Consider the following 15400-nt stretch of genomic DNA (forward strand, 5'->3'; position numbering starts at 1 on the left):
CTGCACACATGCCTTATTTGTTTATGATTTAAAGGGCAAAACTATCTTTTTAATGTGTTCTAAAAAAACAGATAAAAATACTTGTGGTCAACGGTTCTACTTTTTTTTTTTTTAACTTGGAGGGTAAATTAGTTCTTTTATTGTTTTTAAAAAGCACAAAGACACTTGAACCCCGACAATTCTTTAATGACTTGACAACCGATGGAAATGACTGTATTATCCAATTAACTCACCTCATTTTTCTTTAAAGAGCAAAATCATAATGTTACTCTAGCAATGAATAGTTTTTTTGTGTTTGAGGCACGTCTTTAATGTTAATTATTTTGAAAGTAAATAGGTCGGCTGCCTTGTTTGAAACTAGAGACATTGGCTGCTAAATAGAAAAAACCATGTCCTTGGTCAGGTCAACATGGAAAAGGGTTAGCTTAATAATTAATTAACACCATATTGAAACGGGAAGCTGTCCACTGCAACTGGAAATTGTGTTGCCATTGTTGACTTGTTTAGCAATTATTTAGCAAAACCAGCGAAAGTAATCTCGTGACTCTCCCAGTGAATTTAACTTATAAAGGTAGTTAAAAGCATAAATTAACTCGTACCAATAATTGAAGGTGACAAGTGGATATATATGGTTATATTTTATATTCATAGCTCACATTATGAAATGCAAAAGATGCTCCAAGTTGCATTATTTAAGAATAAAATTGTGTTGCCATTGTTGACTTGTTTCTTGAAATGATGTCCAGTTGACTGTTTTTTTTTTTTATTTAAAGACACGACATGCCATCAAGACCTGGATAATATAGAAATTTAGCTGTTTGTCTTTCGGTTTATTTCTCCGAGTAATATTTTGTTTCTGTGATTATGGCTACTGGGCAAGCACCACGCAACCCCATTCCAGCTATGAGAACATACCCACCGGTGGAGCATCCAGTGGTGGTAATAGGGCCACAGTACCTGGCACAGTACCCTGTTGAGCTCGCCGTCAACAGAGATTTTAATGTGTCTGGCATTAATGGCACCCTCATCTTCCAGGTCAAGAGTAAACTATTAAGCCCACGTCGTCGTTTTCTGAAAGATGCAGCCGGAAACACCCTTGTCAATCTCAGGCATAAGGTATGTTTAATTGCTCTCTGACTTTTGTTCTCTTCTTTTTCAATCTAACCATCACAACAACGATAAGAGTCAATCCGATATCAATTTCTTACCGCGTGTTTAATTTATCATTTTCTCCAGATAAGGACCATGCATGGGAAGTGGGAGGCTTTTAGAGGAGAAAGCGAGGAGCAGAGTGATTTGATTTTCACAGCCAAGAAATCAAAGATGTTCCAATTCAAGACTGAGTTAGACGTATTCTTGGGTAATAACAAAGGAGAGGTCCCTGATTTCAAGGTCAAAGAAGGCAACAGCGAGAGTTCCTGCTCTATACTTCTTGGAGATTCCAATACCATGCTTGCACAAGTAACATTAACAAAACTTATTTCTGAAAAATATCAATATTGAATAAATTTAACCAACATCATCTTCTCATATAGAACTATATGTCTGTGGCTGAGGCTGTCGTAGAAATACCCCAGATTTCATTACATCATTTACATTAAAACCAATTATTGTTTTCATCAAGAAAGTTGTCTTCATAATATCTCATGCCAGTATTTTTCTTATTATGTGAACGCAGGTGCATGGAAGACACACTCTCGCGATTATGCCTAATGTTGATTATGCCTTCATAGTGGCTCTTGTGGTGGTGATTCTCAACGGGGACAATGCGGATGGTCATGGGGACGCGGCCACTACTAGCCTTAATGTTCTTAACGGTGTTGTCGAAGGACTTGGTTCGGCGGCGTAAAAAACACACTCCATAGGTAAAAGTCACCAACAGAAACTGTTTCTCGGCATTTAGATAGTTGGTAATTTTTCTTTTGATAGCTAATTCTGTCTGTAAAAAAAAAAAAAACACTGACAGTCATATATAGACAGAAAAAGTGTGTAAAAAAAAAATTTCCCCTAGAAATTTACAGACGGAATAATCTAGTATGTATTTCCAATGGTAACTCACAAACAAAAAAATTTGGTCAGTGAATATGGTATAGACAGTAAATATTTTGCAACTCTATAAAATACCGATGGTCTTTGGCTGTTAGTATAGATATCGATGATTGTTGCATATGCAGTAAATAGTTTTCAACTCTTTGTAAAATACCAATTATGCAAATAAAATTATATAAATTATATAGCAATTAACTCTCTGTAAAATACCATTTATGCAAATAAAATTGTATGAAACATTAAAAATATAAAAATAAAGTTAAATAATATTAATTCAAATATTCATTACAAATTTAAAGTGTTTCCAAAAAAAAATTAAACTAGAACAATGGCGCAGCTGGAGGAGGAGGAGGAGGAGGAGGCTGGTTGTTTCCAGGATCAAATGGCCAAAAAAAGAGGCGCGCATGTATCATTGATACCCATCTGTGATCTAATGTCCATGACCATTTGGCGGAGTTGTTCATAATCTGTCTAGAGTCGCTTGTATTGTTGTTTCAAGGCCATGAACTCCTCAGACTGGGTGCTTGATACTAATTGGGAACTCCCAACGGTTGAGACAATATGGGCACCCGCAAGTTCTCGGCCGTAGTGTTGGAGAGCTCGTACACCTGATTTTTATCGGGTCCACCAGACGATCCTATCTCCATCCACAAATCTGGATTGAAATTCGGATGGGTTGTAGGATTATCCCCATATCTCTCCCTCAACCGGCTATTATAAGTCTCCTAAAAATTAAAAAAGAAATCATCTTATTCAATTCAAGAAAATAATAACTTACAAAATAAAATGGTTGAACAAACATACCATGAAGTGTTAAGCGCAGTTGTCCTCAAACTGTTGCACCCCCTTTTAACGATCTTCCTTTCACACGTGTGTCTCTACAAACAGCTCCATTGGGCTTGACTCACGTCCAAGAGAGACATAGCTTGTAAGAAAAAAAAATGTTGCAAGTTAAATATATTTATAAGTAACAATAAATTAATTAACGATATATTTCATTTAAATTAATTTTACCATTCGCTTCGCATATGCACTGTACGAAACGGAGCTGTCGGTGTGCGTGGTCACCAAACCATGAATTTGCCGGTTCTGGTTGTCAGCACCAGACTATAAGCATCGTGTAAACCACTCAGACGTCACGTGCTCAATATATTGTGGCCATATATCCCTCGGGATGTATGGTGGTTTGAAATCCCTCAAAACCATCACGTCATTTTAGCCCTGTAGACCGTTATCTCTCGCATATTTCTTGGCTTCCTTTGTGTGTCATACCAAAAATCATGCAACCTACTTCCATAGTAACAAATTAAATTTTAAAACAAAAAATTATATTATTTTCGATGTTACCTATATGCCGCGTGATTCTCCCACACCTTCTTCGCAACATTGTCATGCGCACTATCCCACTCGAACTTGTGTTGTGTATAAGTAATTTATTTAAAATAAAAGTAGTACGAGATATAAAATTATAAAAATAATTTACTAAAGATAAGCTGGAAATTAGAAGTTGACACCTACCTGCAATCTTCGAAACCATGCATCGATATAAAGTCTCCAATCAGGATATTTGGAAAGCTGACTCCATTGAAATAATAGAATCTCCATCAACGATTTAAACACCGATGTTATTACTCGGGCGGTCTCAATGTTTGTGAACCTAAAAATAAATAAAAATAATAAAATATTAATTACTTGTTCATAAATTATGTTATAAGTATAAAAAAAACTAAAACCAAAACAAACTTACATTGAAAGATTGTCCTTCCCATGTGCCTGGTACTTGTGGGTGAATTGACCCCGCTGTGAAGGCACACCGCCTCTGCACTGTGAAACCACGCTGGAAGAGGTAGCATCGCGAGTGGGCGCAGGTGCCTCTTCTTGATCACCACCTAATGATAAGTCATCATCACTGCTAAAAGAACTAGTTGCAACCATATACTGACGATGTGTTATTGATTTCATTCTATGTATTTACACAAATTTATACGAATAATTACATAATTAAATTTGATTATTTAAAAAAAATCAGCAACACCTCCCCTATACTGAGACTACCCAAAGTTTTCAAATCTGCAAATATTGACAATAGCCACAAACCAATTGACTCCATTGAAAAATCTTATATATAACCTAGCATCTATACAAATTTAACAATAAAATAAAGCAAAAAAATAACATTTAATTTTATACATTCAACTAACATCCATAGAAATTCATCAATAATAATTAAAATTAATGGAAGTAATCAAACACATATCAAGCAATAATAGAGTAAAATTGAGATAAATTAATTAAATTTAATCATATTTTCAATTACTATTTACAAGTAAATTCAAGAATAACAATTAAAATTCAACAAGATAATCAATTATTATAGCAATAAGAACAATAAAATAGGCAACAAATTAAAAAAAAAAAAACTATAGGATTTAGGAATGAAAAATGCTTATCTTAATAGTATATTTATTTCTAGACTTCATGTACATACAATACAAAAAACAAAACAAAAATATATTGTTATTTTTATATATTTTTATCATTTTGATGTGGTGATATCAAAAATATTTTTTAAAAAAATATTTTTTTAATATATTTATCCATTATAAATATTTAAAAAACAATTATTATCTCAGACAAAATATTCCGAGCGACAATCTCACTACAGAGGCTACAAAGGAAGCCTAACACATCATCACTTGCTAATTAATGAGATTAATATATATAAATCATGGATTACAAAATCAAATGTTTATTAGGAAATGAGATTAATTTTTTTGTATTTTTATATCATTCTGTTTTAATATATTAATAACAAAAATAATTATTTTAAAAAATAATTATTATAGACAAAACATCCGAGTGACAAAGGAACAAAGGTTATATAAGAACTTGGTCCACGCTTACTTTATATAATGTAAATTAAAAAATTGTTCTAAATTGTGTCTTAGATTTCCTCTCATCCACTAAAAAAACACAAGGAAATCAGCGCCTATGCGCAGGCTTAAGGTGAACATGGGTTTAGATAAAATTATAAATGGAATTTTTTTAAAATAAAATTAAGAAATATTTTTTTATTTTTATATGTATATATAAAAAGTGGAGTCTTGAGCAATTTTTATTTTGTATTTGAAGTTTTTTTTATTAAGTTATGAAAATTTTTATTTTTTTTAAATATAATTGATAAATATACCTTACTTATTATTAAAAACTTTTATTAAGTAATGACCTTGAGTCATTGTTCAAATTCTTCATATGTTCTAACCGGCTCTGCATCAGTGTCATATTCTCAGTAATGCATAACATCAGTTTTTTTAACCAACTAACTGCCAAAGAAAGCTACCTACGCAATTTTGAAAAATTGGAGTTTTATAATTTCAAGGATAACTTAGGAAATTATTATATTCAGTCCATAACGAATTTTGTTAAGCTTGGAGAAGGAGGGGAGCAGGGGCCATTACTAATAATTCAATCCACAACTATTTTATTAGTGTCAAGCAAATTTAGCTATTTTTCTTTCTGTTTATTTCTTCGAGTAATATTTTGTTTCTGTGATTATGGCTACTGGGCAAGCACCATTCAACCCCGTTCCAGCTGTGAGAACATACCCGCCTGTGGAGCATCCAGTGGTGGTAATAGGGCCACAGTACCTGGCACAGTAACCTGTTGACCTCGCCGTCAACAGTGATTTTAAGGTGTCTGACATTAATGGCACCCTCATCTTCCAGGTCAATAGTAAACTATTAAGCCTACATGATCGTCGTTTTCTGAAAGATGCAGCCGGTAAAACCCTTGTCCATCTCAGGCAGAAGGTATGTTTAATTGCTCTCTGTCATTTGTTCTCTTCTTTATCAATCTAACCATCACAACAACGATAAGAGTCAATCCGATATCAATTTCTTACCGCGTGTTTAATTTATCATTTTCTCCAGATAAGGACCATGCATGACAGGTGCGAGGCTTTTAGAGGAGAAAGCAAGGAGGAGAATGATTTGCTTTTCACAGCCAAGAAATCAAAGCTGTTCCAATTCAAGACTGAGTTAGACGTATTCTTGGGTAATAACAAAGGAGAGGTCCCTGATTTCAAGGTCAAAGAAGGCTACAGCAAGAGTTCCTGCTCTATACTTTTTGGAGATTTCAATACCATGCTTGCACAAGTAACGTTAACAAAACTTATTTATGAAATATGAAAATATTTAATAAATTTAACCAACATCATCTTCTCATACATAATTATATGCAGGGGTGGAGCTAGAATTATTTATTAAAGAGATTAAAATTAATATAATAAGATATAATATTTTTTTAATTTATTGTACATGAGTTATAAAAAAAATTACACACATATAATAACCTTTGTATGAAATAAAAGATTTTGAACAATAATAAATTAAATTAAAAAAATAAAATTAATTTCACCTTTATAATATATCCATTATTTTAATATATTCTATATGTCTATGGCTGAGGCTGAGACTGTCGTAGAAATTCCGGTCCCAGATTTCATTACATCATTTACATTAAAACCGATTATTGTTTTAATCAAGAAAGTTGTCTTCATAATTAATATCTCATGCCAGTATTTTTCTTATTATGTGAACGCAGGTGCATGGAAGACACACTCTCGCCATGATGCCTAATGTTGATTATGCCTTCATAGTGGCTCTTGCGGTGGTGATTCTCGAGTGGATCAATGCATATGATTATGGGGATGCAGCCATTAACGGTTTTATCGATGGATTTCACTACCAGAAATTCGCTTCATACCAACGGCATTACCGACGGCATACTTCTGTTAGTAATTTGAGGACTCAATTACAGACGGAATTTTTTCCATCCGTCATTCCGCCGGTATATACCGACGGACACATTCGGTCGGTATTTACCGACGAAATGACGGACGGAATATTCAAAATTAAAAAAAAGACAGTTCGCTGGCGTGAAGGTTTTTGCGGATGATTTTACACCGACGGAATCACCGAGGGATTCAAAACATCAGCTCCGTACGGTGACGTGATAGATTCACCGTTTAAAATGCCGATGGAGTCATCGAGGGATTTAAATCGAAATCTCCGTACAGTGACGTGCCCTGTTTACTGTCAGAATAGCCGACGGACTCACAGACAGAATAATTTTGTCGGTAAGTTTGTCGGTAAAAGTTAATATATGCCCACTCTGCCGACCCTCTCCTCCCCTATTTCTCCTTTTTCTTCCCCATCCCAACTCTCCCCTACTGCAAACAACCAGCCCCCCCTAAAAACAAAATCTCCCTCTTCTCAGCCCAAGAAGTCATATTTCTTGAAGTTTTGTGGTCACAGCATCCGTGTTTGATTTACCGACGGATTTTATCAGTTTTTGTAAGTAATTCTATCTTTTAAAATTTTAACATTTAAATGTCAATCTTATTGTTTTTTTACTATATGTATTTTGTTAGTATATGTACACGTTTTATTGTTATTTCTCGAACAAACTTGTAGTATATGAATGTATAATTTTATACTTGTTATGGTTTGTTTTAGATTTTGTAAAATTATATTTGTTTCTAATTTGTTGAAACTTTATTGAATTACCGAATTACATGTGTTGTTTTGAAATAATTAATAGCTTGTTTAACGGGTCCGTTTTAATTTTTATCAATGGTATTGCGGAGTTGTAATTTTTGTAAATTTATATGTATTAATTTGTATGGACGTTGATAATTGATAATGAATATTTAATATTTATGAGAAGTTGTTATTGGTTTGTTGGATAATCTTGAGGTAAACCAATATTTTTGCAAATTTATTTACCTAACATAGTTAATTAATACATGTTGTCATCATAATTTTATAGAGGTTCGATAGAAGTCATGGATGATCGTTCATGGATGTATTGAGATTCACTCCAAGGATTGCGAAGGATGGATTATTGTAACGGGGTTCAAGGTTTTATTAATTTCGCAACATCTATTCCCAGAAATTTTACTGGAGGCGGTATTAGGTGTACATGCAGGAAGTGTCAAAATAAAAAGTTTTTGCATCCAGATGCTGTAATAATGCATCTTCTACACAAAGGGTTTATAGAGAATTACCAGTGTTGGCATGCACACGGAGAAGTATTTGTTAGTAAGAAGAGAATGGGAGAAAGGGTGGTTGGGTCAACTTCTAGTGTATGAAGCGGCAAATGACAACACTAATCCTTACAGGAATATGGTTATGGATGCAATGAGAATGAATCAAGGTAATGTCAGTCAGTGTCCAATTGTAGAAGAAGAACCTAATGCAGATGCAGCTAGGTTTTTTGATATGTTGAAAAATTCTAACGAACCATTATGGAATGTTTTAGGAACCACAGTAAATTATCAGCTGTAGCACAGGTGTTCACCATCAAGTCAGATCACGGGTTGAGTGGGGCCGGTTATGACAAAATTATTGAATGGGCGAGAAGCATTTTACCTGAAGGGAACAAGCTGAAAGAGAACTTCTATGCTGCTAAGTCTATGATGAAACTCCTCGGTTTAGGATACTAGAAAATTGACATGTGCCCTAACTTTTGTATGATTTACTACCTTGAAAATGCTGAGATGACCGAGTGTATGACATGCGGGCATTCCCGTTACAAACCCAGAACTGGCAGGGGAAAGACTCTAGTGGCATATAAAAAACTTAGATACTTCCTAATCACACCTAGACTGCAGAGGTTATTCATGTCACCAAGGACTACTGAGCAAATGACATGCCAGCAATCACATGATGTGGTTGATGGAGTGATGGTGCATCCTTCTAATGGCGAAGCGTGGAAACACTTTAACAGTGTGCATCCTCACTTTTCAGCTGAATCAAGGAACGTGCATCTTGGGTTTTGTGTACAGACAGATTCAACCCATTCGGGTCATTTACTGCTCCTTATTCTTGTTGGCCGGTCATACTCACGGTTTATAACTTGCCACTGGGAATGTGTATGAGGTCGGAGTTCATGTTTTTATCTACTGTCATACCTGGTCTAAGCAGCCTAGGCCGGAATATAGATGTTAGTCTTCGACCGTAGATTGATAAGTTGGCGCAGTTGTGGTCCTCCGGAGCTTCGACTTATGATAAATCGAGGAAACATAATTTCCTTATGAGAGCGGCTTTGATGTGGACTGTCGCACGTCACCCGCGCGGCATCGGCTGGCGATTTTTCGTTATGCTTGATTGATTTGATTCTTTGGGAGTCGCCACCTAGTATTTAATTGAGGGCTGCTAGGAAACCCGGGTGTCCTGGTCTTGTCAGAGATTCACGGGTAAGAGACTAGTCGTGGTTAGGGAAGGTATTAGCACCCCTAACGCACCCTACCTGAGGTAAGCTGCTTCATGGCTTTAACGTGTTAAAGAAGTTTTAAAAATTTTGTCTTTTCATCGGATATTAGAAATACAACTTACGTATAAGTTAATAATTCTGAACCGTGAGCAAATCAAAATATGAAATTCTTCTTTATTCTTTGCGATTTTATCATAAAAAAAAAACCATAAAAAAAACATTCAAACACACACATGCACTTTTGACTATATATATATATATATATATATATTTCCTTTTTCTTTTCTTTTCTTTCTTTCCTTTTTTTTTTTTACATCCACAATACAAAATTCAAATTCAAAACAATTAAACAAAAATTACATTACAATTACAATAATAGCCCCAAAACAATCTGAAATTACAGGGAAGCCCTTTTACAGGCCGGAATAGTGTTAAGGAAGGTTTCTGGGCGCAGGAACAGTGGCGGCGCGTCTCCTCCACGCGCCACCGCTACTGGCGGCGTGTGGGTTCACGCGCTGCCACACAAAAGACAGGCGAACGGGTGGGTCTTGCTCAACTTCTTCTCCTCTTCCCTTCCCTGCTGGTGGTGAGGGCCACCATCACCTGTGAAAGAAGAAACCCACACAAACACCCAGTTGATTTTAAGTTTTTCTTTTTGCGCAGATCCGTTCTCGGATCTGTTGTTCTGTTCTTGTTGTTCTTTCCTTCTTCTTCAAAACGGCAGCTCTAACGGCTGAGGAAGGAGTGCTGGAGGCCGCCGCTGCCCCGGGGAAGCTTCGGTGTTGATGGAGATAAAGAGATCGGGGAAGATGGAGAGGCGGCCGGCGAGAGGGGAGAGCAAAGGGAGACGACTCTGCCCTCTTTTTGGTCTTGGGGAGCCGGCGGCTGGAGAAGGGAGCAGCTGAGAGGGAAAGATGACACGGATCGGGGGGTTGCTGGACCTTCGGCGAAGACTGGCGAAGCAGAGGGCTACGGTTGGCTGGGAGAGGGGAACCTGGTGAGGGGCTGAAGTGGCCGGGGGAAGTCTATCAACGGCTGCCTTCCTTTGGCTGGTTTTGAGAGCAAAACCAAAGGAAGGGGGCGGTGACTTGTCTATGTTCAACAGGGAAGAGAAACCGGGGGGGCGACTAGGGAGAAGGAGAAGGTTTTTTTTTTGGCAGGGGGTGGCTGCGTGCGGCTGCTTGGGTGAGTAGGGAGAAAGAGTTAGGTTTTTAGGGTTCTTTGTGATTTAGGGTTTTTTATGGTTTCTCCCTATTTTGCAAAATTGCCCCCCCTTGTGTGTGTTGAAGGCTATTATTTATAGGCAAAATGTTGCTTGGGGCTCAAAATTGGTCCCCCAACTTCGTTTTGTAAATTTTGATTTTTTTTCTTATTTTTTTGGATTTTTCTTATCAACATCGTCTCGAGTGAGGAAAATCGGTGATTTTTAAAAATATCGCATTAAAAGTCAAATGTGTTCCCATGATCTTTGAAAATTTAAATTGTTTTGAGACGATGCTAAAAATTCTAAAAATGATGCAAATATATTTGAAAAAGTATTTTTTTTTATTTTCGATGTTTTTCTCTATTTTTGGATTTTTCTAATAAATTATCAAAACATGGGTCAAAAATTGGGTAGCAACAGATGCCCCCTATTACAATGCTTACGAAGCAAAACTCCTTAATGTTTTACATAGTAAGCTTTGTAAAGAAAAACTTGTCTTCTTATCTTCCTAACTTATTGAATCCACTCATCTAAAGACCCTACTTTTTTTTTTTCGTTAACTTGAGATACCATCTGGCGATCTCCTTTACCAAAACCAAAGAATGCGTGTAGCTCGGTCAACCTGAAATCTCATCTGGCGATTCCCTTTAACCAAAGCCACCTAAGATCCCATCTGGCGATCTCATTCAACTGGAACTAACAACTGTGTGTGTCTCAGTCAACTTGAAATTCCATCTGGCGATTCCCTTTAACCAAAGCCACATGAGATCTCATCTAGCGATCTCATTCAACTGGAACAAAAAAAAAATTGTGCAGCTCGGTCAACCTGAAATCCCATCTGGCGATTCCCTTTAACCAAAGCCACCTGAGATCCCATCTGGCGACCTCATTCAACTGAAACTAAAAAAATGTGTGGAGCTCGATCAATCTGAAATCCCATCTGGCGATTCCCTTTAACCAAAGCCACCTGAGATCCCATCTGGCGACCTCATTCAACTGGAACTAAAAAAATATGTGTCTCGGTCAACCTGAAATCCCATCTGGCGATTCCCTTTAACCAAAGCCACCTGAGATCCCATCTGGCAACCTCATTAAACTGGAACTAAAAAATATGTGTAGCTCGGTCAACCTGAAATCCCATCTGGCGATTCCCTTTAACCAAAGCTACATGAGATCCCATCTGGCGACCTCATTAAACCAAAACCAAAAAAATGTTTAAAAAGTGGTCTATTATAATGGGTGACCTACCCAAATGGAAAGAATATAAAAAGCGGTCTTGTTGTGATGGGTGACCTACCCAGATGGAAGATGGAAAAAATATGAAGTGCGGTCTCATTGTCATGGGTGACCTACCCAAAGAAAAAGAAAAGAGTGGTCTCATTGTAATGGGTGACCTATCCAAGTGGAAGAATGGCCTCATTGTAATGGATAACCTAACCAGGTAAATAAAACATGGAGAATTAGTCGCGTTGTAATGGGTGACCTACCCAGAAAAATGTTGACGAGGGCTCAAAGGCGCACTCAAAAGGAGGTAGGGTTATAAAACACACTATCGGAGAAGTGAGGGCTCAAAGGCACACTCAAAATGAGATAGGGTTAGAAAACACACTACCCGAGAAGTGAGGGCTCAAAGGCGCACTCGAAATGAGGTAGGGTTAAAAAACGCACTACCCGAGATGTGAAGGCTCAAAGGCGCACTCAAAAGGAAATGAGGGCTCAAAGGCGCACTCGGAATGAGGTAGGGTTAGAAAACGCACTACCCGAATGGTGGTGGCTCAAAGGCGCACTTGGAATGAGGTAGGGTTAGAAAACGCACTACCCAAATAGTGGTGATGAAACACCGATTTGACAATGTTGAAAGCAATGCATTATGGTCAATATGCATGTATACTTACCTGAGAAATATAGGTCCCCATTTCTTCATGGTGTCTTTGTTTTCTCAAAAGTTGGAGTGTTGGCAGTGAACTTCGATGGCTTTTTCGCTCTTGCTTACTCGAGTCATCTCTTGTGATCTTGACCTCTAGAAAAGACTTGATATCATCATACTTCTTTGTCCTCCATCCTTTATCTCAAGGGTTGCCAACTTTGCCCGACATTTTTTAGAAAGGGAATCATGGAGCCAGCCCTACCATATGTTTTTTTTTATTGCCCCCTAGTTTGATCATGCCCCCAAGTGTTCAATTCGGGTTTGGGGATGAGCCTATGTGAAGGAAGGTTTGACAAGGAGTTGTTTTCATGCAAAAATTTTGGAATTCCAAAACTATTCCAGACACAGAAATCATTTTGACATCGATTCAAAACAAACTCATTCTGAAGAAATTCAAGTGATTCCTATGGAGAGGTTATCAGAAATGATGAAAACTTTTTGTTTTGCTTTTGGTGAAAAACATGAAGTGACATTTAGTTGGTCAAAATGGTTCAAGATTTACTATGAGATTTTCAAAAAACCAGTCTTGAAAGCATTCATTTTATTTGCATGAATAATGATTTGGTTCGCATGAGAAAGTACTGCCTACCGATCCAGATTGCTTGCCTTTGATCAGAAAGGGCTTGATTAGGCATGTAATGTAGGCTTGGGCTATTGGTTATGAAGAACAAAGATATTTACAAGCTCAAAAAGTGTTTAAGGGATCTCAGGACTAAGGATCACTTGTGCTTGTTTGCTGACCTTTTGTCTTTGAAATGTCTTTCCAAAATGGTCTATCGTGCCCCCTATTGTTGGGCTTAGGCTCTTTCCCTTTGTTTTTGTTGTTTTTCATTTGATTTTGAGCATCATTATATTGGTTTTTTTTTTTTTTTTGCTCAAAATTTTTGGATCCTTTGGATTTTTCTTCATGCCTCTAAGCTTTGTTTGGGCACTTTTGATGATTGAGAATTTTCTTTTATGCCCTCCAGTGTTGTTTGGGCACTTTCAATCATTGAGGTTTTTTTTTTTTTTCTATGTCTCTTGCACTTACCCCCGGTGTGGGGTGTGATTCTAACCAAGGTTATTTAACTCAAGAAAAGCATTAGGCTCAAAAGGGGAATACAAATGATATATTTTAGCCTCGTGAACGGATTATCAAAAAATGGCCTTTCCTCATCTCAAACACATGCACTTTGGATCGGTAAGCCTTACTTTCACGCGAGTGTGCAAAGTGATTTCTCATTATTCATTCAAATAAAACTCAACTTTGGAGTCACTTCATGGTGTTTTTTTTTTGTTTTTTTTTCTTTCTTTTTTTTTCGGGTTTTCTATGTGTATGGTTACCTTTCTAAGGAATCACCTGAATTTTCAGAACTTGTTTGTTTGAACAAACACCAATACGATTTTTGTTTTGTACTTAACTTTGAATTCCCAAAAATCCTTGTGAACATGTATGATCATGCATAGCTTTGGAAGAAAAGGGAAACACGCCCAAAGATTCTTGACGCAATGGTTTCATGCTTAAAGATTATGTTCAATTTGTTCTTTGCATGAAACAGCAAAAAAATAAAGGCATGATCAAACAGAGATGGTTATTTTTTGGCAGAACAAGAACAGGCTCCATTCTGCAAATGTAGTGCAATTCCCCTTCGGTCAGCCTTCCCACAAAAGCTTTTGCAGAAATGTTGAATTGTGTTGAGGCTCTTGACCATGTTTGCCCCCAATTTCTTTGGGCTGAGTCGTTGTTAGGTTTTGAACAAAGATGACTGGTTAGTTCGAAGGAACTTCCTAGAGTTATTTCTAAGTATTTGCTCGGGTAAGCTAGAGGCGAGTCAAGCTTTTCTTCAGACTCCAACTTTTCTTGAAAATTGATGTTATGACGACCACAATCTTCATCTTCTGTGTTTTTTGCTCAAAGTAGGGTGTTGTAGACTCGTAGAGGACCTACTTTTCATCTCGGTGCATGCATGATAAATGAATGAACACAAAATCTATATGATGAACTCGCCCTTCGAGGGGTGACATATGATCGTAACTCTTGCATGATGAAACAAGAATCTTGATTCTTGTCCAAACTCTACAATGAAAATTTTCTGAGTGACGGTCATTGTGTCACCCACAAGTCTTGAGTTCAAGATGCTTCAAGAAGGGTTTGCCCAGATGCAAATAAAAATAGCACATACAACCTAAGGATAGGTTCTATTCATTATGTGAACATGGGTAGGTTTTTTACCTGGTCTCAAAAGGGTCTCATATCTGTCCAGTGACGATCTTCGTAAAGACAGTATAGGGGCGTTGCAAGAAATGGTTAAGGCACGTATGCCCACCATTACCAAGCAGGCACTCAGATGTGAGTTGGTTTTTCACGCATCTGAACCCTGACCAATAGTCATAGGGTAGACCGCTAATTCACCACCTAACTTAGAAGCTTGTGTGTGCTTTCAAAAATAAATACAAGTGATGCATGAAACAATTCTAAAAATGCATGGATAAAACAAAACTAAAACAAGACAAAAATGCAAAAAATTAAACACGTCAAATACACAAAGCTTAGTCCAATATTGTCAGAAACAGTACCTTCCCTAGTGGAGTCACCATTATGTCGCACGTCACCCGCGCGGCATCGGCTGGCGATTTTTCGTTATGCTTGATTGATTTGATTCTTTGGGAGTCGCCACCTAGTATTTAATTGAGGGCTACTAGGAAACCCAGGTGTGCTGGTCTTGTCAGAGATTCGCGGGTAAGGGACTTGTTGTGGTTAGGAAAGGTATTAGCACCCCTAACGCACCCTACCTGAGGTAAGCTGCTTCGTGGCTTTGACGTGTTAAAGAAGTTTTAAAACTTTTGTCTTTTCATCGGATATTAGAAATACAACTTATGTATAAGTTAATAATTCTAGACCGTGAGAAAATCAAAATATTAAATTCTTCTTTATTCTTTGTGATTTTATCATTAAAAAAAATCCA

General features: G+C 37.0%; 1 protein-coding gene across 17 annotated transcripts in view; it reads left to right on the top strand.

Annotated features, from left to right (window-relative positions):
- The window catches only part of LOC7460419 (protein LURP-one-related 15), a 118723-nt gene that overhangs the window by 88366 nt on the left and 14957 nt on the right, over positions 1-15400 (top strand). For 3 of the 17 annotated variants that reach the window (XM_052447931.1, XM_052447930.1, XM_052447934.1), the window contains exons 3-4: positions 5999-6203; positions 6652-7020. The exons of 1 other annotated variant lie outside the window; for it this stretch is intronic. In XM_052447931.1, coding sequence (XP_052303891.1) covers positions 5999-6203; positions 6652-7005 — 559 coding nt within the window. In that variant the 3' untranslated portion in view covers positions 7006-7020. Of the gene's footprint in view, positions 1-622; positions 1117-1236; positions 1462-1678; positions 2122-5708; positions 5859-5978; positions 6204-6651; positions 7393-15400 lie in introns of those variants that run through there. 13 more of the 17 variants (XM_052447929.1, XM_052447936.1, XM_052447927.1 and 10 more) reach the window with 11 other exon arrangements.

This window comes from Populus trichocarpa, chromosome 16 (genome assembly GCF_000002775.5).
Source record: "Populus trichocarpa isolate Nisqually-1 chromosome 16, P.trichocarpa_v4.1, whole genome shotgun sequence".
Classification (NCBI taxonomy): domain Eukaryota; kingdom Viridiplantae; phylum Streptophyta; class Magnoliopsida; order Malpighiales; family Salicaceae; genus Populus; species Populus trichocarpa.